The sequence below is a fragment of the Peromyscus maniculatus genome, chromosome 4, assembly GCF_049852395.1.
Source record: "Peromyscus maniculatus bairdii isolate BWxNUB_F1_BW_parent chromosome 4, HU_Pman_BW_mat_3.1, whole genome shotgun sequence".
NCBI classification, from domain to species: domain Eukaryota; kingdom Metazoa; phylum Chordata; class Mammalia; order Rodentia; family Cricetidae; genus Peromyscus; species Peromyscus maniculatus.
In genome coordinates, this window is record NC_134855.1 from 104,426,939 (window position 1) to 104,449,685 (window position 22,747).

At 41.9% G+C, this 22,747-nt stretch overlaps 1 protein-coding gene and 1 pseudogene across 5 annotated transcripts in view; one reads left to right on the forward strand and one right to left on the reverse strand.

Moving 5' to 3' along the window:
* Positions 1-6,978: 6,978 nt before the first annotated feature.
* The window catches only part of Gabpb1 (GA binding protein transcription factor subunit beta 1), a 50,961-nt gene continuing 35,192 nt past the window's right edge, over positions 6,979-22,747 (reverse strand). For all 5 annotated transcript variants that reach the window (XM_076570567.1, XM_006986473.4, XM_016005035.3 and 2 more), the window contains exons 8-9: positions 17,757-17,872; positions 6,979-8,453 (exon numbers count right to left, since the gene is read on the reverse strand). In XM_076570567.1, the coding sequence (XP_076426682.1) occupies positions 8,301-8,453; positions 17,757-17,872 (269 nt within the window). In that variant the 3' untranslated portion in view covers positions 6,979-8,300. The remainder of the gene's footprint in view (positions 8,454-17,756; positions 17,873-22,747) is intronic.
* On the forward strand, positions 9,990-10,089 carry LOC121829208 (U6 spliceosomal RNA; annotated as a pseudogene).

Below are 22,747 nucleotides of genomic sequence, written 5' to 3' on the forward strand. Positions count from 1 at the left end.
TTGCTCCTGCTCTGGCTTCTCTCTGAGGTGAGGTAAGAGCAGGCTCCACGAAGCTCACAGCTAGCCAGGCTGAGTTCAAGAGGCAGGATCTGGCAATGGACACAAAGGATTATGTTTTCCACTACCACATAGTACTTGTTCTGGGTTCTTTACCTGGGCTACAATTTAAACCAACATAAGACAGGCAAAGCTAAGTATGGAAGTCCTTCAGCTGACGAAGGCTTCCATAGAAAGCAGAGAACAGAGAGGACTCGGTGCAGCAGAGTGCAGGACGCACACGTTCTCAAAGGGGGAAGAGACACTGTCCTGTGCCAGATGAAAATCTTTCTGGTGACACCGGTTATCTGGAGCCCTCCTCTTCCTGAGGCAAGCAGTTTTCCTAACAGAGGTTTCTTCCTGAATGTCTCCTACGAAGGGACATCTTTTGAGAGCTACTTCTGTGCCCAGGGCTTCTCAGAACGGCACAAAGGGAGCCTATTAGGGGTGGCGAATCCTCCTCTCCTGAAATCATATTCTGGGGTGGCATGTTTGTCCTGAATCCTAACATTGTCACAAAACATCAGAAATCCTTAGTTTCCCAAACACCAAGAGGGGTTCTGTTTGTTTGTTTGCTTGTTTGTTTGTTTGTTTTGTGCTGAGGACCCTTTGTTCCTCAGAGGCTCCAGCCTGAAGATGTTTGAACCCAAGAGTTTCAAGCCCAACCCGAGCCAAACAGTCTCCATCTAAAACATCATCTGTATCTATGACAACAGAATTCATGGGGTGCTCAGAGGGACGAATAAAAAGAACTAGAGCTTAGGTTATGGGTGCGACTCAGTACAGATCACTTACCTCGAGTACCCAAGACCCTGAGTCTGATTCCCAGTCCACCTTCCCCTTGGGAAAAAAAAAAAAAAGTACCTCTGGAAGAAGAGATTCGAAGAATTTGGAGTCACCGACCACACTGGGTGAAGGATATAGCACCCAGAGACGGCAGCTCCACACCCCATATGGCACTCTTCACCTGGCTGTTGAGTGTACCCTACGTGGTATCCTTGTGATCAATGGGAAGCGTGTCTACTTCAGTTCTATAAGCCATCCCGGCAAATTAATCAAACCCAAGAAGGATGTGGGAATCTGGTCTTCGCACGTAGGTTACAAACACAAATCGCAAACTCCTTACTGGCAACCTGTGTCTGAAGGCAGGGCAGAGTTGTAAGGCTGAGCCCTCCAACTCTGGGACCTGACTCCATTCAGTGTCGGAAGTGGATTGAATTAGAGGTCACGCTGCTGGTGTCTGCTAGGGATTGCTGGTATACAGGGAAAACGCCACACATAGGAAAGGGGAAGGGGCAGCTGCTTTCCAACAAGAAGTTGAAAAAGAGGGCTGGAGAACCAACTCAGCAGTGAAGGGCGCTGGCTGGAAAGAGAAAGAGAGAAAGAGGGAGAGAGAGGGAGAGAGAGGGAGAGAGAGGGAGAGAGAGAGAGAGAGAGAGAGAGAGAGAGAGAGAGAGAGAGAGAGAGAGAGAGAGAGAGAGAGAGAAGAAAAGACAGGAAAGGAGAAAAAGTAAAAGCTCCAGTTTTCTGAGCTGGACTCATGACATGTGGCTCATCGCCACCCACAAGAGTCCACTCTTTGCCTAGGAGGCAACAGCTTCCCTCACTCTGACACTAAAACACTAGGAAGAAGTGTTTGGAAATAAAGGCAGTTCCCGGGAAGACTAAGGATTTTTTTAAAGAGACTATAATTTCACTCAAATGTGGCTTTCTTAAAATACAGTATTTTCAGAGGTGGGTTGCCCTGGAAAAAGTTAGTCCACGGAAACTGTCTTCAGATGTTGGCTACTTCCCACCTTCTGACTGTAAGCATTGTAGGGCAGACACCAGATAAGCAGAACCACATAGACTGTAGGCTGACTTGTCTCCTGTAGGCTGACTGACAACATTGCATGCTGGGAAAATGTACAAAGTAGATGTAATCCAACAATGGTCTCTCATCAGCAGTCTCAATCCAGCACTCTTACAATATGTCACTGTGAGCAGTAAGCTTCCTGATGAGCTCTGAAAGGTGCTCTAGTGAGAAATGTGCTTTCAGAAGGCCACATGAACTATCACCTAAATTCAGAATGTGGTTGGAAGAGAGGAAATAAAAAGGAAGTTTTGGTGTGGAATAAAAAAAATACAATATTCTCCTATAGAGATTTGTAGTTTACATCTAACTCTTTAGTGTTCTGACTGAAATGGAAAGGCTTGACCAATCATGAAAAATAGCAATAGAAAAACAAATGATTTAACTGGTGTGCTAAAGTGCTTAAGAAAATCATTCTCACAGAGCAGTCAAGGTATTGAAACAATCCATGACATTCAAAATGGTAATCCATACGATCAGTGGTAAGGATGCAGCTGTATTATGTAGTAGTGCATATTTTAAAGGAATCAAATACATCTTATATTAACTATGCATATGAGATCAAAACTATTCAGAAAAATATCAAGTAAGCAAATAGTAAAATATGGTGGACAGCCCCTTTTTAAAAAATGAGTTATTGTGTGACTATCTCCTCCTGATTGAAACATTCTCCATTGGATTCAAGAAAACTAAGGAGACACAGGCTTACAAAGCTCAGAAAGTTACAAGAATCTCCAGCCCCACCCCACCACAGAGAGTTATAAAACAGCAGACAGTCACAGACTGTTGGGTGGGAAGAGACCCTCAGGTGGAGCTACCTTCAAGCCGTTCCCACAGCTCCAAGCATGCAGCTTTGGGGAGTCGTCAGCCATGCTGGGTGGCTTTTTGGTAATGCAGCAGCCTTTGAGTCACCCATACCCTTGTTAGTAACACCAATATACTCACTGGTTCACAAAGCAAGACTCTGGTAGAACCATCTCTTTAGCCTATTGTTGGTGTCCTATTTGGGGTGAACAGACATTTGTTCATGCTTCCCCCCAAAAGTCAACACAATAAAGCTCTTTCCCCCCAGGAAAACAAAAGGGATTTTTGTTTGTTTGTTTGTTTTTTAAAAGTGGTATTTAGCTAAAAAGTAAAGGGCCCTAGGAACTGTATCCAGATTGTATTCCATATTTTGTTATCACTTATTTTCATTTAAGTCAAATGTTTTCAAAGAAATTTAAGGGATCAAATGAGCAGAAGACACAAGGCCACTTCGACTATCTGTGCATATGAGAAATTTGTTTTAAGAAGTCACAAAAATATTGGTATTCAAATGTTAATTTGGAACTAGCACATTTCTAGTGATAACACTGTGCTTTTCATGGTAGTCTGGAGAGCAATCTGAGAATGAACCAGGAGTGCTTTCGTCAAAGTAAATCTATGTGCATCAGGTGTTCCCATTTAACCTGGGAAAAAACAAATAGCAAGCGCGGTTTAAAACCACAACAGATGAGTTATCTATAATGAGATCCAAGGACAACAAATATCACTTCATGAACTGACGAGCCTATTAGTGAATCCATTCCTAAGTTGATTTGACAAGACGAAGCGGTTATTTATTCAGGAGGAACCAGGTGAATAGAAAAAAAATGCTTTTCCTGTTTGCTATATAAGCCCAAATACTAATGCTTGGGAGCGTCTCCATATGGCACAGGGGCTCCTAGAACTGCTTTGTGGTTTTATCTGAAAGCGTTTTCCTTCTTGTTGTAGTTTTACTTGGAGTCAAGCATCAAGGCCTTCCGAGTATTCAAAAGCACAACATAATTCAAACTGTAACACAGAAAGAAAAAAGTCTCCTCAGAATAAAACACCTGTATCTATTTCTGTCACTGCATCAGTGTCTGTTATGACCAAGGATTTCTTCCTATTGTCAATAAATACCACCATAAATGATGATAGTGAACATATCCTGGCACAGACTTTCCATTAAGCCTATGTTTCAAACAAGTATTGGCATATAGATCTTTATTTCAGACCGGAATTAGTTCACCTACCTCCTCTTGAGTCCCTTCTCAGGAATTTTGTTCCACTGACTATCAAGAAAGCTCTCCCACCTTCCCACCACCATCAAGAAACAGAGCAACCCGGGCCAATGGAGGAGCTCAGCCAATAAAGTACTTAACGTGCACGCCTGAGAACCTGAATGGGATCCAGAACCCACATCTAAAAAGCCAAGTGTGGGGGAGATGGAGAGATGGCTCAGCGGTTAACAGCATTTGCTGCTTTTCCAGAGGACCTGGGTTCAATTTTCACCACCCACATGGCAGCTCACAATGGCCTGTAACTCCAGTTCCCAGGTGATCCAATGCCCTCTGCTGGCCTCTGTGGGCACTTCATGCACTTACAAACAGGCAACAAAACAAAAAACAAAAAAACAAAAAAACAGAAAAACAAAACAAAAACCCAGGCATATAAAATAAAAATAAAATTAAAATCTTTAAAAAAGAAAAAGCCAAGTGTGCGCCTTCAAGATGGCTTAGGGAGTAAGGAAGGGCATTTGCTACCAAAAGTGGCGAGAGGAGAGAGAGGAAAGAGGAGAGAGAGAGAGAGAGAGAGAGAGAGAGAGAGAGAGAGAGAGAGAGAGAGGGGTTTAATGTCCTCTGGTCTCCACACATGTGCAAACATGCCTGCACAAACATACACACACACACACACACACACACACACACACACACACACACACACACACACACACACACAGCAAGCCAGTACAGAGTAAGAGTTTGATGAATCTGCCATTTACACCATGAAAGACTGATGTGGGGTTGGGGATTTAGCTCAGTGGTAGAGCGTAAGCCCAAGAGCCAAAGACAACCAGCATCATAGATCTTTAGAAAACAGGTCTTTAGATGTTAATGAAGAGCAACAAATGAGAGTTAGTCGAGAAGCACAGCCCTTGCAGATATCCCTCAAATGAGACTTTCTGAGAGCACAGACTAACCCTAGAGGGTCAGCGACCAGACACACTGTGAAGCCAAGTATGGTGATGCGTGGGGGAGGCTCAGGCTGCACGTCATTTGGCCTCCCCTCGCCTTCACACACACACACACACACACACACACACACACACACACACACACACGCTGGAGAATTCCTATGAGCTCAGCATCTAGAGAATATAAAAAACAAAAAAAGTATTCTGGATGCACTGCAAACGATGAAGATGAAACAAAGAATTAATTAGACCCTACAGTGAATGGCTTCATTCTTGCACAGATTCCTGCAAAGGCTGAGCTCAGGTACTTGCTTACACACCAATGGGGAGACCCGGCCCATGGCAATCAGACAACTGCCAACTGCAAACCCATCATTGTGAACTGGAAACAACTGTAGGTTTCTGAAAATGTTTATTTCATATTTTGTCGGTTACTTTTAGCCCTCAGTACAAAACAACACAGGCTTTTCCAGCCTACCTGAAAACTGTTAAAATTAGAAGAAAAAGAGAGGAGTGGGATAGGGGAGGGGGCATCCCACTTCCATTAGAGTCTCATCTAAGGATTGCTTTCTCAGCAGCCAGATGAAGACTCAGACTCTAAAAACAGTGAACATCTCAAAGCTACCGGAATCCTGATATACCACAACCAATTGTTCTCTCACACCAGCTGGCTCACTGTTACTACTGGAGATCAAAACTACACCCTGTACCACACTCTCCAGCAGAACCTAAGGCTGGGAGAGAACGCAGCACACTTCAGCTTGCAGATGCTTTTTCTGTCACCCCCTTAAGGCTTTTCAGAGCTGATCCGATCTGGGAACAAAACTGCACTGGCCACGTCCTGAACACAGTGGCCCCTCTGTTCCCACACTGCCTGCCATGGAATTAAATGTGCACCAGCTTTCTGCTTAATTACTACACAAACCCAAACGGCACATTCTCCAGTGACTTATGATGGAAGAGCAAGCAGCTTCATGGTGCTGAAATGTGGCTTACAATCTTTTTTAACTCAACATTATACATTTTGCTTTTGTCATGCTGAAGACTGAGCCCAGGGTCTCGTGGGTATTGGAAAGCATTCCACTCCTAAACTACAGGCCCTAGCCCTAAAATCTAGTGTTAGATCATTTAACATTTATGTAAAGATGGCAGAGGGATACACCTGTCATCTCAGCTACCTAGAAGAGGATCAATTGAATTCAAAAGTTCAAGACTAGCTGGGTCGACACAGTGAGATCTCTCTCTCCACGTTTGTCAAAGCCGAGTGTGCTGTGAAAGAATCCTTTTGTACCCAGTAAAGATTTGTCACCTGAATTGGTTTTAATAAAATGCTGATTGGCTGGTAGTCAGGCAAGAAGTATAAGTGGGGTGATCAAACTGAGGATGCTGGGAAGAAAGGCAAAGACAGAGGAGATGCCAGCTAGGTGTATAGAAAATGAGGTAACAAGCCATGAACCACATGGCAAAGCACAGAGAAGAAATATGGGTTAATTCAAATGCAGCTAGTAACAAGCCTGAGCTATCGGCCAAGCATTTATAATTTATATTACGTCTCTGAGCCAGTTATTTGGGAAGCAGCTGCAGTTAATTGGGAGTAGGTGGTCAGGACAAGAAAACCACACCTATACAAGTGCAATGTCATGTGTTTATGTCCCCAGAACTAAGTAGGCTGAGGTGGGAAGGTCACCAGAATTCACGAGTTGGAGACTAGACTGGAAGTGAGGCTACATTTCAAAATGAATAAATTTAATGTCAAATTTAGTGAAACACTAGAAGGCATTCTCTTCCTTACAGTCTTTTTATATTTGTCATACAGACTTCCTGTGCTCTCCAGAAAAGCAAGATCAGGCTAAAGCTCCAGAACCTTTTATTAACTCCTGTAAGGATGACCTGGGTGAGAGAACCTTCACATTCTGAAGGAGTCACTCTGAGGGTTTTTAAGGCATGAAGAATCTAATTGTTTTCATATTGCAGAATGTAGCTCAGATTATGTGTGTGATGGGATTTGAACCAGAGTCTAAAAGTGCCAAGGACATGCTCTACCACTGAGCTATCTTACCCACATTTTAATGTAAGAAGAATATACAATCAAAACACAAGTCTGCACTGAGCATATGTGGAAAGTTATTTAATTGTAAAATAGAAAAAGAGGCCAGAGTACAGTCTTGAAGGTAATTGGTTCTTTATACAGATAATCTAGAGTAGTTTTGGGGTTAAACATTTTCATAAAGCAATAAAACAAAAAAACAAAGAGCCTGAAGTTACATTTTACAAAACAGAATGGAAGTCTGTCAAATGTCCACACACTGTAGAATGGACAACATTGTGATGAGACCGAGCTGCAACATAGACCTGGAGCTTCCCCAGGGAATAGCGAAAGTTACATTAGACGTATCTATAGCATCACTGAGTACAAAAAGTTCCTGTTCTACATACAAAAGCAATTTTCCATAAGAATAATTTCTTGGGCGGGGGGTGGGGGGTGGGGAGAGGAGTGGTTAAGTCCATGAAATATTTCAGAAACCCAAATGCACTGAGTTTGCCAAAAACATTATCTTAAAATCCAGCGCCTCAAAGTGCTCATGTGGAAATCATGATGGAAGGCACAGAATACAGTCTCACGTCCCCACAATGGAATTTTCAAAAAAGCATAGATTTTGCAGATTCAAGTTCTCTTGCAAGCTGCTCCTTCCAAGAACATTGTCATGGTTGCCAGTAAAACCAGTTGCTAGCTTACTTACTTTCAGTGACCGACAGAACAACAGTAGTGCCTTTTTTATTTCTTGGTAACTTTCATCGTCTTTGTGGGAAACATATCTAAGCAAGTGATGCATTTTTAAAATCATAAAACATGCAGAATATGTACAAACAAAATTTTAAAAATATTTGCTTCATATACATGTAAATCTACTTGCATGTAGCTGAAATTGAACAAATATAAAATTTCTGCTTCCTAAAAAATGTTTTCAGAGAACCTGAGACAACTTAAAAGCTGTACAAAAGTTCCTGGGAGAAATCTCTTCAAAGAGTTATTTCCAGCATCAGTCCACCATAATTATTACACATTTGGTCTAACCAACAACCACCCTTAAAACTTCTGTTTCTGAGAATTGAAGTCTGTACCCAAATCAAGAAGAATTGCCTGTAACAGTGCCTTACTGTGGTTTTTGGATCTCCTCAACAATCTTTATCAACTCATTTGTAACTGTAAAAAAAGAAACAACCAAAAACTATTTACAGAATTCAGTTTTAAATACATCTCACAAGTTCTAAAGTTTTATATTACAAGAATTCAGAGCTCATGGCTTAAGTCCCATTATCAATGCGTAGTATTTTCTCTTATCCGGTATTCCCATAGCTGTGTCCTTACTGTGTACAGTTCAAGACTGCATTCTTTCTGGACAAAAGGTAAAATCAAACTGGTGTTCACGGTGGCTAGACAGCTTCCTTGTTGGTCTGGAGGCGCGTCATGGCCTCCAGCTTCTGCCTGTAGGCCTCCGCCTCCTGCTCCTTCTTGAGCAGCTGCTGGCGGTACTTCTGCGCCTCCCGGTTCGCCTCGTCTAGCTGTTTCTGAAGAGCTTCTCTCTCCTAAGTTAGAAAAGAAAGCTGTGTTTTCAAGTTTTGCACAAATATATTAACATAATCATGTGTCCTTCCAAAACAAAAGAAAAACAGACAGACAGACAGACAGACAAGACAGACAGACAAAACACTATGCAGTGGCCACAGCAGCTACCTATTGGTACCTTCAAGATGTTTTATACCTTTTCAACCAATTCACAAGTAAACAACCAGTTTTGTTCTGTGTATTATAAGATGGTGATAATTCTCTAATTTCAAGAAAACTATTTCTAACTTATAATTAAGAATAGAATAAACATAAAACGTGCACCCGTACTTCTCTGTGTACTGAAGAAATCGAAGACTTAAAACTATACAAACACATCCCTTATCTCTATTCGGATAACCATCACACAGATGAGCACCTACAACATGGCTGAGCAAAGGCAATTCCACAACTCACTTCTCATGAGTCAGGCTATGAAGGTGAAAAGTAGTGCTCAGAAATGATGTAGCCTTCTCAAGAACACCATGAGAACTGGGTTTATGGGACTCAAAAGTCAGTAATTCCAAAACAACCCATGCTCCCCTTCACTACCAAGGAAAATACCTGAACTCCATCACAACGGGTGCTGGTCTAGACTAGTCATACAGTGGGCAATCCATAAAAGGCTACTCTAACAACCTTCCACTGTTAAACAGGTATAAAAATTTTAAATCCTCAGTCACTGAGAGCCAGTATATACAAACCCAGTTCACTGAAAAGAGTCTACTTTCCTCTCTTCATCACACCTCTGCTATCAAGGAAAAGAGACCAACACTTTAAAGAACCCTTTTGTATACCTGTAGTAAGCACATGGAGAAAACCTAATCCACAAAGGCCCAGGCTCAGGGATGTTTCCTGTCTTAGGAATGAAGTAACTTCATCACAAAGACCTATGATCTGCTAGTGATGTAGGAGCCAGAACATAACTATGAATTACAGAAAAGGCCAGGTTCACACTGAGCAGCACACATGCCCAGAGGGAGCAGAAGGTGAGGGAGGTCCTTGAGGACCGTCTGAGGGTCTCTCCCTCTATCTATAGCCTGTGCTTCCTGACAGGCTCATTTTAAGCTCCCAAAGACTGCCTCTGCTTTACTGCTCAGTTGCTCCTACCGGGAAGAACATGCAGCTCTCCCTCCCTTCTCCACACGCCCCCACCCTCACCCTATGAGCCCACCCACTGTCCTATCCTGAGAATGAAGTTAGATTTAATATTTTTCTGATTCCTATGGGTCCACCAGATATGAGAGTGCCTGAGAAGCCCAACAAAGGAATGTCACCCAGGCCCAACCCTAATACCTTCCATAGCTGCTTCCTTCTCTTACACCCTTCCCTAATGCTAGAAAAGATGGAAGTTGGTAGCACCCGGGAATCAAGCCTCAGGTAAGCAAGGAACGCTAGCACTGGCTGTGGTCTATGCAGGACTCTGAGCTTGCCAATGATCAGGGTAAGGTGAAGAGTAGGGGCTTGCTTGTGCTTCCCCAGGAGCAAGACCTACTTCTGGGAGGGGCGGCCTTAGCTCGCTTTGACAGCACAAACACTAAAATTGGAACACTAGAGAGATTAGCATGACCCTTGCCCAAGGACAACATACAAACTCAAGAAGCATCCCATAATTTCCCTACAGCTCCAGGGGGATCTGATGCCTCTGACCTCACCAGGAATCAGCTCTATAGATACACACATACACATAACTAAAAAAATAATAAAAATAAATCTTTTTAAGTTTACATGTGTTAAGAAATAAGATCTTTTGGTAGTCCGTGTTTTGAATACACATGCATAGGAAATATTAGAACAAACTGACCCTAAGGGATCATCTAGTATTAGCTATTTATTAACAGCTGGCATTTGCAAGGGATTTACTATTACTGCAGAAGATGAAAGCAAATGGAGTGAGCCAAACAATGTAAAAGCGAAATGGCTTAATCCTATCTTCCTGCACGCACGCACGCACGCACGCACGCACGCACGCACGCACGCACGCACACAGAGGTGGGGAATCAAACCCAGGATCTCATACATTCTAGGCAAGTATTCAACCAGTGAGCAGTAAATGAAATACATTTTAATACAAATAAAGTAATAGCTCCCTTTCACCTACTAGGCCAAATAAAAGACTCATTTCAGCTGCATTTTTTTTTTGTCTAAATCTGTAGATTGTAAAGACAAAGACCCTTAGTACTTGTTGAATATATGATTAATACATAGACTTTTAGTGTTGTGCCTTTGACTTCTCCAAAATACAGGAATATGGAATAAGAACTTGTTTGCCATCTCAAGTTTTCAAAGTAATAAAAGTCTGAGAAATGGAAAATGTTATTTATTTTACCAGAGACCTTTATTTCTGATGTCACAGTTACTAAACATATTTCATGAAATACAGTTTCTTTACATAGCAGTGTTTCACACATTAATAATGCAACAGGCTGACAGCTGACATTTTTATTTAAATATAAATGTTAATCCTATGGATTAACCACACTGATTTTGATACTTTTAATATTGTGGATTTGTGTGTGCTCATGTGCTATTGCACATACATGGTCAGAGGGGTCAGTTTCTGGGGTCAGTTTTTTTCCTTCTATCCTTACAAGGACTTGGGATCAAACCCAATTATGCCAGGCTTACATAGTGAGTACCTCTGCCTGCTGAGCCATCCTGTTGGTCCAGTTTTGATATATTATCGTTACTGTATGTAAATGGTACAGGTGTTCTGCCTTCATGCGTGCCTGTGCACCGTAAGTATGCAGTGCCTAAGGAGGCCAGAAGAGGGCATCACATCTCCTGGAACTGGAGTTACAGACTATTGTGAGCGGCCATGTTGGTGCTGGGAATTGAACTTGGATCCTCTGAAAAAGGAGCCTGGCTCTTAACTGCAGAGCCATCTCTTCAGCCTCCAATTTTGTTATTTTCATGTAGCAATAACTTAGTTAATATGTGATACTATGGTACTGTCCTAGGGCTGGGTTGTAGCTGCTCATCATGCAGGAAGCTCGGATTCAACTCCCAGCATTGGACCTCTAAGAAGTCTACCATCACAGACCTCTAAGAAAACTAAACCCTAGTAATAATCAAGATTGATGGCAACAAGATACAGCATAACCCTGAAGTTTTATATCAGGGAACAGTACCATGGGGCAACAGGTGATTTCAGCTCTCTTTGTTTTCAATGATGATTCTCTTTATCTTCTCCCTCAACACACACTTTAAGGAACTCCTGCTAATATCACTTACTGAGCATTTACTCTGTGCTCACCATTGTATTCATCCTGCATTTGTCTCATTTCATCTTTTTCTCCTCTTTGAGACAGTCTCACTATGTAGCTCTGGCTGGCCTGGAATTTACTATGTAGACCAGGCTAGCCTCAAACTCACAAGAGGGAATTAAAGGCATGCACCACCACACAAGGCTTTTCTTTCACTTTGTTTTTAAAGCAATCAATTGCTGATGCTATTCATTTTCCGTCTTGTTGAGGGAGAGACTATGCCTTGAAATGGCCAACAAGAGGGCCAAGGTCACACACTCAAAATCTCAGAAAATTCAAACGTACAGTTGAGTCCAGACCCATGTCCCTAAACATGAGGTCCATTTTCAAATTTTCATGTATTATTATTACTATCTATTACTGTGTGTACAACGTGTGTATGGGTATGTGTGCCATGAGAGAAAGTCAGAGGACTACTCTGTAGAGCTGAGTCTCTCCTGTCACCTGTGTATGGGTTTCAAGGACCCACTTGCTGAGCCACCTTGCCAGCCCAACACACACCACACCACACACACACACACACACACACACACACACACACACCATACACTTTCTAATGTTTTATTTTTAATTACGCGGTACTTCTGTGTCTGTGTGGGATATGTGCATGTGAGTGCAGGTGCCTGCAGAGGCCAGAAGCCGTAGTTCCCCTGGAGCTGCTCGACACCAGCGAGCGCCACGAATGGAATCTGGTTCCCTGCAATCGCAGTGCAGTGCAGTGCAGTGCATGTTCTTAATCCCTGAGCCTCCTCTCCTTGGCTCAAGCCACAGCTCCTTTTCTTAAACACAGGGGAGAGTGTAAATGCAGCCCTCACGACCATGATTACGCCAAGTTTCCAACATTTGGAGAAACCACAGGAGTCAGCACATCCACGCTGTTATGGACGAGTCTTGCCTTGGGAAAACCAGCTTCATGATTATGGTATCTCCCTTGGCAGGTATTAAAGATTTATTTTTTTAATTATTATTTTTATTTTTGTGGATGTGTGTGTCTGTGTGGGTATATGCACTTGAGTAGAGACAGGTGCCCGTGAAGACTGGAGGAGAGTGTCAATCCCCTGGAACAGCTGTGAGCTGTCTGCAGGTGCTGGACAGTGACCCGGGTCCTCTGGAAGAACAGCCAGTGCTCTCAGCTGCCGCACTGCCCCTTTAGCCTACAGCCCCCCTCTTTTTTTTAAGGAGAAAAGCTAGGCCAGATATCTATCCGAGCTATTTGTTTGCACCTAAAAATCAACTGTCCAAATGTGACAAATGACCCGATTTTTATCAACGCAGTTCTTGACACACAGCCACACCCACTCTCTGAATTGTGTGGCTGCTGTCTCCAACACAGAGCCGTACCTCTCCCTGGCCTTCTCCATAAAAGCCCCTCTTGTCCCACAGCTCTGGAGAAAGACCTGAGATAGAGGACATGTGACTAACAGAGCTTTCAATCCTGGCAGAAGGAAGACAACCCAAGCATGGCTGGAAACTCAGTTGTGATTTCAGCACCCTGGAGGCTGAGGTAGGGAGAACTGTTCTAAGTTCAAAACTAGCCTGGGCTACAAGGCTACTCCCAGACCAGCCAGGCCTACACAGCAGAACCCTACCCAAAACAAAATGAAACCAAGAAAACAAAATAAGTGAAATAAATAAAAATGATTTTGAAAAAAAATGGTATCAAGTAAGATACCACCTAAAATTTACAGATCAATTTTTACAAGAGCACTAACACGAAGGACCCTTAATTCACACCTGGCTGAAAGACACATACATTTCATTTACAAAATAAACAATCCAGCTGGGCGGCGGTGGTGGTGCACGCCTTTAATCCCAGCACTTGGGAGGCAGAGCCAGGCGGATCTGAGTTTGAGGCCAGCCTGGTCTACAGGGTGAGATCCAGGAAAGGTGCCTCAGTACTTGGGAGGCAGAGGCAGGCACATCTGTTTGAGGCCAGACTGGTCTGGTCTACCTAGTGAGATCTGGCCAGCCAAAGCAACATAGTAAGGTCCTGCCTCAAAAATGTCAACAAAATAAATAAATGAATGAATGAATGAAGAGAAATAAAAAAAGAGAAGGAGGAGGAAAAGGAAGAAAAACAAGGCAGAGGAGAGGACGGGTAGCTCAGTGGTTGATCTAGCACTTGCTTAGCAGGCATCAGGCTTGATCCTGAGCACCCACCATCCCCCACAACACAAAAAAAATCTACTGAAAAACATGAGTCTCAAAACGAACAAGAAAACTGACTGACTAATAAACAGTCATCTCTAGAGGGCTGCAGAAATGGCTCAGCAGTTAAGAGCACTGACTGCTCTTCTAGAGGATCCAGGTTCAATTCCTAGCACCCACAAGGAAGCTAACTGCCTGTAACTCCAAGATCGGACACCCTCACACATACATGCAGGCAAAAGCACCAATGCAAATAAAATAAAAAAAAAGTCACCTCTAACCAGAATTCATATAACTACCTAAGAAGCAGAGAAATCTGGCTCCTAACATGCGTGGTACATTGTCTCCCTCCAATGTACACAGATTTATTTCCACTGGACAGTAAATGTTGCCTATTTGGGGGAATATCTGTAAAGACACACTTCCCTTCAAAGCATCTTCGGCGGAGAGGCAAGAAGCACAGGCAGAGTTGTATGCACTAACACAGCATGGCTGGCATCTTTACTTGTACCTGCCCCTCCAACGTTAAAGCCATTTCATGTCCCTCACTGTCACAATGTACATGGAGAACCCACAACATCTACAATCAACTTCTAACAGTTTAATGAATTTTCCCAGAGATTACTGGGGAAATTTCCGCACTGCTGGAAAATTGTTATAGACAGTCACTCTGTCAGCTGTGAGTACAATACAGAGAAAGCCCTGTCAAATTGTTCATGAGTTAAACTTTTATATTTCTTTATAGTTTTTTTTTAAATCTAAGCACTATTAATATGCTTGAATGACATAAATTCTTAATGCTGTCCTAGGTATCACAGGACACCAACCTAACCTCTACCCACAGTTGCAACAACCAAAAATGTTTCTAAACATTGCCAAATATGCCTTAGGGTCAAAATCTCCCCACTTGAGAATCAAGTTTTACAAAAACTTTTGGAGTTAAAGTTTGGCCAAGATGTTATCTAAAGCAAACTGCATAAAAGCTTGCTCCTGAGCCGGGCGGTGGTGGCGCACGCCTTTAATCCCAGCACTCGGGAGGCAGAGCCAGGCGGATCGCTGTGAGTTCAAGGCCAGCCTGGGCTACCAAGTGAGTTCCAGGAAAGGCGCAAAACTACACAGAGAAACCCTGTCTCGAAAAACCAAAAAAAAAAAGCTTGCTCCTAAGATAATTCTACTGTCGTCAAAGAATATACATGTAAAAGAGTGACTTCACATGTTGCAGGAAACAGTTACTCGGCCTGACATGAACACTGGATGTTGCATCCTTATCCTGTGACTCCAGGTGCCTCCATCTCTTCTTAGTCTATGTATGGAAGTCTCTATAAAACCCTAAGAGGTCACATCGCCTTGGCTTAAGCATTTCCAGTGATAGAAAGAAAGATTTCCATTACCAGAAAGTTCTACTGAAAACAAAAGAAAACAAATATAAACTCCACTGTTCTTTATACCAAATTAAACACAACCTCCCTAAAGCTTCCTTCTTGGTTTCACTTAACTAGTTCACCTTAATTCTTACTCTCTTGTTTACCTGGAATTACTTCTCCTCATCTCTGGCAAACTAGAAAAGGGATCAGGACGGACTTGGAAGAAAACAGACCCACAAGTTATTAATAAATAAAGGGATAGGCTAAAATCACTATTGTTTAAAAAATAAACTATTGGACAGGTGGTGGTGGCGCACACCTTTAATCCCAGCACTTGGGAGGCAGAGGCAGGTGGATCTCTGTGAGTCTGAGTTCAGCCTGGTCTACAAAGTGAGTTCCAGGACAGCCAGGGCTATGTAGAAAGACCCTGTCTCAAAAAACCAAATAAATAAATTGTTAAATAAACTTATGTTTAATGAAATTCAAAAAATTTAAAATATAATGGAAACAAAGCCATAATTTTTTTCTTACTTTCCATGCTCCTAAAATACCATCTAACTCTGCGCCTCTCTGCCTCTCTCTCCCCTTCTCTCTCTGCCTCTCTCTTGGTCTCTCTCTCTCTATGCGTCTCTCTGGTTCTCTCTCTCTCTCTCCCCTAATAAAGCTCTAAAAGGTTTAAAAAAAACCCATCTAACAATCAGAAAAGGACAATAAAGAGAACCTTAGGGGTGAGGAGATGCTCAACCAGTAATGTGCGCGCTGTGTAACCATGAGAACCTGAGTTTGGATCTCCAGGACCCATGTAAAAAGCTGGGCATGGTTCACACTTGTCATCCAAAGTGCTGAGGAGGCAGACAGGAGGACCCAAGAGGCTTGCTGCTCCCCTCAACCCACCCCAGTCTAGCTGAACCGGTGAGCTCCAGGCTTAGAGAGCAACAAGGTGGAGGCTGCGGAGACGGCTCGAGTGCACTTGCTGCTACTGCACAAGCCCGGGTTCTGTTCCCAGCACCACATGGTGGCTCACAACCATGTTTAGCTCCAGTTTTAGGGTATCCAATGACCCTGGTCTCTGATGACACTAGGAACACACATGGCACACATATATACATACAAGCAAAACACTCATGCACATAAAATAACGTTAATGTTTTAAAAGAAAAAATAAAAACAAGGTAGAGAGAGATTGAGACACCCAACATCAACCTCTGGCCTCCACACAAATGCGCCAACACGTACACACACACATCCCACATACACACGAAAGGTATTAAGTGAGGACAGCAATAAGACACTGCTTAGTGAAGGGAGCTTTTAGTTTGTGAATCAGAACTGTCTTAGAGGTGTCAATTTAGAGAAATAAAACATCACACTCAGTAGTTAAAACTTAAGATTTTACTAGACATCCTGGTCAAACCATTAGCCACAAACATTTTTGTGTGGATTTTAAGACAGGATTTATTCATAACTAGACTCTGTTTAGTTCAATGCTTATGATTATGCCCACAATGTACCTGTCTGCTGTTTAAATACATACAAGAATATACTCGGTCTTTCATCAAACAAAACAAACCCCTTTTCTATAACCAGAGCCTCTGAAAAGAACAACTAAACAGTCATCAACTTTACACACATCAGATGCCTTAGTGAAGGTAGAGGGTGCTGACCTTACCCACTCTCATGAAAACCCTAAAATGAAGTAATGCTTATCTAAATTCCAATTTAGGAGAAAATAACAACACCCAGACTCAAAGCTGAGCGGTCAAGAGCTTGAGCAGTTTCCAGTTCAAAGCTGATTCTATTGCATTTGCTCTTCAAAGATATTTAAAGAATCGTGTTTTGTATGAGACACTACACATTCTGTAGATGGAATTTTATTTATAGTCATGTAAGAAAAACTAAGAGATCGTGATTTGTTACACCAACAAATGAGTCTGGGAGAGGAAAAAGGTTAGATGTTATCAATAGTATAAATTAATTCAATTTCCTCAAAGGACATTCTAGTAAAATAAGCAGTTATCTTTTGCACTTACAAACAATCTGTTTAGCAAACATCAACTTTCTGTAAGAGGATTTCCAGGCCAATCAGGGAGAAGCACTTTTGAAAGAAAAGAATTCTCAGTATAAAGGAGTATCTTCCTTCAGTGACTTGTGAGAATGGCATGTTACACACACACACACACACACACACACACACACACACACAAAAGCATGGAGTCCAAGAACCAAAGACAGTCCAAATGTTACCAGCATAACAAACATTGTTACAAATTCTTTGATCGATCGATCATTCATTCATTCATTCAATATTTATTTATTGATGGCTTGCCATATGAGGCCAAAAAGTTAAAACAAAATGATGACACTATTCACTTTCATTCTTTATCAAAACATGGCCAGTAATAAATATAAATGACAAATAATAATAATAATGATAGTAATAATAATAAAAAGAAACAACTTATTTTGGATGACTGCAGCAAAGCACACCGGGTAAAAGGCTCCTTACTTCAATTTCCGCAGATTCCACCCGGTTCTCAATTATTTCCATACACTGTCTCTTAGCTGGTGGCTCCTCACTGATTACAGTTTCTTCAGCAATGTCTGTCGCTGGTACTGTCAATACTAAAATGAAAAAGACGTACATGTTACGTCACCCCAGACAACTAAGAGACGCAGTTTCGGTACTGTTGGGGCCACTTGCCTGCAGCAAGCAGCCTCAGCCATTCCCAAACACTGCTCTCGTATGAAGATGTCTCTGTTGGTCACCTTCATGCTCTCACTGAAGCCCACTTATTGAAGTGGCTATGGGTAGTGATCTTACATATAATTTACTCATCCATACAACTGAAAGGTCAAAATAGTATTAAAGATGCATATTTTAAGAGGTCTCAGGCACCTGCTAACATAATTACTTTTACTAGTTTCTTGTGTATTATTCATGTAAAAACAACAAATATGCATGGGAAGCATACATAAAGTGCATACATTCAAACACACACACATTACTCTGCATCTGCTTCATCAACTCCACTGAGAGTATCTTTTCTCAGCACAGAGGTCTCTAACGCCTACCAGTACTCTACCTGAATGCACACAATTGTGAACACTGGTCATAACTACTTCCCTATTGGATTAGTGGGCATTATTTATATTTTTGATGTTTTCATATAAACATGAGCATACAGAGAGTACATACCCTGGCTAACATATTTGATAGCCAGGAAGAAAAAAATTAATTAGTTTTTAGGTCATGAGGAAAATTACCATTGCTTTCTAAGACTACCAAAACATTTTGTCAAAGTAGGGCATGATGGGATACCCAGGAGACAGAGGCTGATGGAGCTCTGTGAGTTCAAAGCCAGTCTGGTCTACATAGTGAGACCCTGCCTCAAAAAATAAATAAATAAGCTTTATTTATTTATTTGTTTGTTTGTTTGTTTGTTTATTTATTTACTTACTTACTTATTTATTTTCAAAGCATGGCTAGCATTATGTTTCCACAGGTAAGGGCACTTGACACCAAGCCTGATGACCTGAATTCAATGGCTGGGATCCATGTGGTAGAAGAAAAGAATGAACTCCCTCAAGCTGTGCTGACTTCCACACATGTGCTATGGTGTACACATTCTCCTCCCAACAAATAAAGGTAAATGCTTTTTAAAATTTTGTCAAAACATTAAAAATTGTCAGCAAGAAAGGTAAAAAATTTAAAAGTAGTGAAACTAATATTAATTTAGTAGAATACAGTAGATAATATTAATTTAGTAGAATACAGTAATATATAACATTAGAAATGGGGCTGGAGAGATGGCTCAACAGTTAAGAGCACTGGCTACTCTTCCAGGGGACCAGGGTTCAGTTCCCAACACCCACATGGCAGCTCATAACTGTCTGTAACCACAGTTCCAAGGGATCCAACGCCTTCTTCTGGCCTCCATGGGCACTGCATGCATGCAGTGCACATAAATACATGTAGGGAAGTATTTAAAACAATAGATATGTCAAGAAAGTGTTATTTCATTTTATTCATATTAGATTATGTTTATAACAACTCAAGAGAAATTCTATTTCATTGGACATAATACAGTACATGTTATACATTTTAAATTATAGAGGCTTTTTAAAAGTTTACTATTTTTCTTTTTCAGAGCTTTCCTCCTTTTCTACTCTATCAACATGAACTTTAGAATCCATTTGACTAGTTACAGAAAAAATGATCTCTGTCATGAACTAAACTATGTCCCCCTACTCTCCAACTTGTATGTAAAAATCCTAACCTTCAGTAACTTAGACTCGGATTACATTAGGAAGTAGGGCCTGAAATGGAATCAAGGTAAAATGAAGTCACACGAGTTGCTCTATTTCTGTGGCTGAAGTCTCCTGTGTGAAAGCACATCTTTGGATGAAGAGAAAGAAAAGAAACCAGCTGATACTGTTGGGCCTCAACTTCAGAACCATGAGGAACTAATGTCTAGTATTTAAGTTACTCAATTTCTGATGGACACCATTTGTCTTCTTTGTTCATTCTCCACCTTAAACTTTCAACGAAAAATTTTTAGTGTCAGCCAGGTGTGGTGCCACGTGCCTTTGGTCCCAGCACCTGGGAGGCAGAGGCAGGTGGATCTCCATGAGGCCAGTCTGGGCTACAGAGTGAGTTCCAGGACAGCCAGAGCTACATAGAGTGACTCTGTCTCAAAAATAATTAATTAATTACTGGTGCGTGTCAAGGCCAGAGGACGACTTTGTAGAGCTTAGTGACCCAGGGAACTTCAGGGGTCACTGCCCGTCTGTTTCCCCACCCTCATCTCAACACTAGGGTCACAGATGCACGCCACCAGGGTCCGCCCCCCAAGCCCTTTTGAGTTGACAACACAGGGTTTCATTGTGTAGTGCTGGCCGGCTTGGAACTTGCTGTGTAGACTAGGCTAGCCTTGAGCCCACAGAGAGCTGCCTACCTCTGCCTGAGTGCTGGGATTATTAAAGGCGTGCGCCACCACACCTGGCCCGACAGTATTTTAAACGTGGAACTTTTGTTTTCAGCCTTTTGGTTTCACTAAAAATGTAGCTGTTGCTTCCCTACCTTGTAAATCTCTTTGGTTTCCAAAAGGAAAAATGGAGAAAGAAAAAAAAAAAAAATAGGGGAAGGAAATGTCACAGTGAAGCTCATAAATGTTGCCACCATATTCCCACTATAAGACCCAAGTCAATATTTAGGTTTTTTGCTTTAAAAAAAAAACAAAAAACAAGGGGGGCTGGAGAGATGGCTCAGCGGTTAAGAGCACTGACTGCTCTTCCAGAGGACACGGGTTCAATTCCTAGCAACCACATGGCAGCTCATAATTGTCTGTAACTCCAAGATCTGACATAGACATACATGAAGGCAAAAGCACCAATGCAAATAAAATAAAAATAAATAATTAAAAAAAAATAAAAAAAAAAAAAAAGGTTAATTTCAGAAATCAAGCTTACTGTAAATTTAAAAACACACCAAAACATAGTCCTTGGAATCTTAAACTGAGCATACTTTACCAAAGCAACAACTTTTCTACAAGGCTATAGATAAATGAAAGATCTAACCTATCCATAATATTTAACTGATTTTAAATGAGAAAATGAAATACCTTTTTTTACAAATTAAAGCAAAAGAAATCTGGCAACTTCTTTTTCATGATGATGTCTTTGGGGATCTAAAATAGCCATGTTGGCTCAATTTTTCCTATCATGGGGGAGGATGCAGCTGGGTGTGGGAGTCCTAGCATAAAACTGAACAATGATACATGGATGCAGGAAGATCAGGAATTCAAGGCCAGCCTCAGCTACACACTAAATTTGAGGGCAGACTCAGCTATATGAGACCCTGCCTCAACAAGAAGAGCGCACACAAACAACCGACAGACCCCTAATCCATCTCCTTTAGTATCTATCTCAGCTAATCTGATCAATGGAGGGAGGCGGCAGCGGTGCACAGCTTCCGCAGACCACCAGAGACTCACCAGCGGACTGCTGCAAACATGGCACTGGGTAATGCACAGACATGCATTTTAAAGCGCTCACAGTACTGAGCTGAGATATTGTTGAATTAACTGACCATGTAAAACCTGAAATGGGAACTTTCTCATGACCAATTAACCACATAATTAACACTCCATAGATACCTAAGTTCAGTTTTGCTTTCAAATTCCAGAATACTCTCTCTACTCATTGACACACTTTGGAACCTACAATTAAAACCTCACTTTATGCAGTCCAATCTCCACTTTTTCTTATTTATAGATTTTTGTCCAACAGCCACAAAGGCAATTTTGTTTCACTTAAAGCAATGTTAGCAGGATTTGCTCTGTGGTTCTTATACAATTGAATAAAAAGCCTACAGAACAGAACTGTTCATACCTTCTCTTTAATCTAGTAGAAAATAATTCCTATCCCCCAATGGGTGATATCATTCTGTATGCTGTGAATATGTGTTGCTCTGATTGGTTGATAAATAAAGCTGTTTGGCCAATGGTGAGGCAGAATAAGGTTAGGTGGGACATTCAAATTAGAGAGAGAGGAAAGAGAAAGACGGCAGAGGAGAGGCTGCTAGCCACTGCCAGAAGAGGCAAGACGTAAAGTACTGGTAAGCCACAAGCACATGGCAAAGTATAGATTTATAGAAATGGGTTAATTTAAGATGTAAGAGCTAGCTAGCGAGAAGCCTGAGCCACTAGGCCACATAATTTGAAAATAATCTAAGTCTCTGAGTGATTATTTTAAAAGCGGCTGCAGGACCAGAGAAAACTTACAACTACAATTCCCTACTTGAATTCTAGCTTCTGGAGGAAGTTTTGCAGGTACTGCTCTGATTCCTCCTTGGTAAATAGGAAGCCTCTGTAGCAAGGGTCCTCTGTAGCAAGAGTCCAGCAGTGTGTGTGGCAAAGGCTGCCTGGGCTCATGGAAGGTGGTGAACAGACAGACTGCCACAGCTTCCTTGGGTAACTTCAGCATAGTACTGATATCAACCATCCCTCTCCAAAGAGAATCCCAACTTTCTGGATGAGGATGTGGATCATGGTCACATAACCTAGCTCAATGCAGACCGAGTGCTCACCTCCCAGCACACTAGATCAAAGGGTCTCGGAGTGTGGAACAGACGGTATAGTTGCTTACTAGTCACAGTTCTTTCAATGAACACCCGTAACCACTCTCATTTCTCATTTCGACATTCTTTTGATGCCTAGTGGACCTGCTGGCAGAGCGTCCATACGGTATTCAGGAAGTTCTGCACTAGCTGATTGGGATGGCCTTGTTCACAGTCAGGTGCTTCCTATAACTGAAGCATTTACACCATGTTCGAGCACTGTCCTCATTCTACATCTCCTCTCTGTTTAGATGGCCAGTGACCATGATGCCAACTGGGACACTAATGAAGTTCACCTAGGCTTCCCAACCAGTAACTACCTCTGAAAGCTGTCACTGTCAGAGTCAAGCTAGGAAACATCTAAAAGCACTTAACTCTGA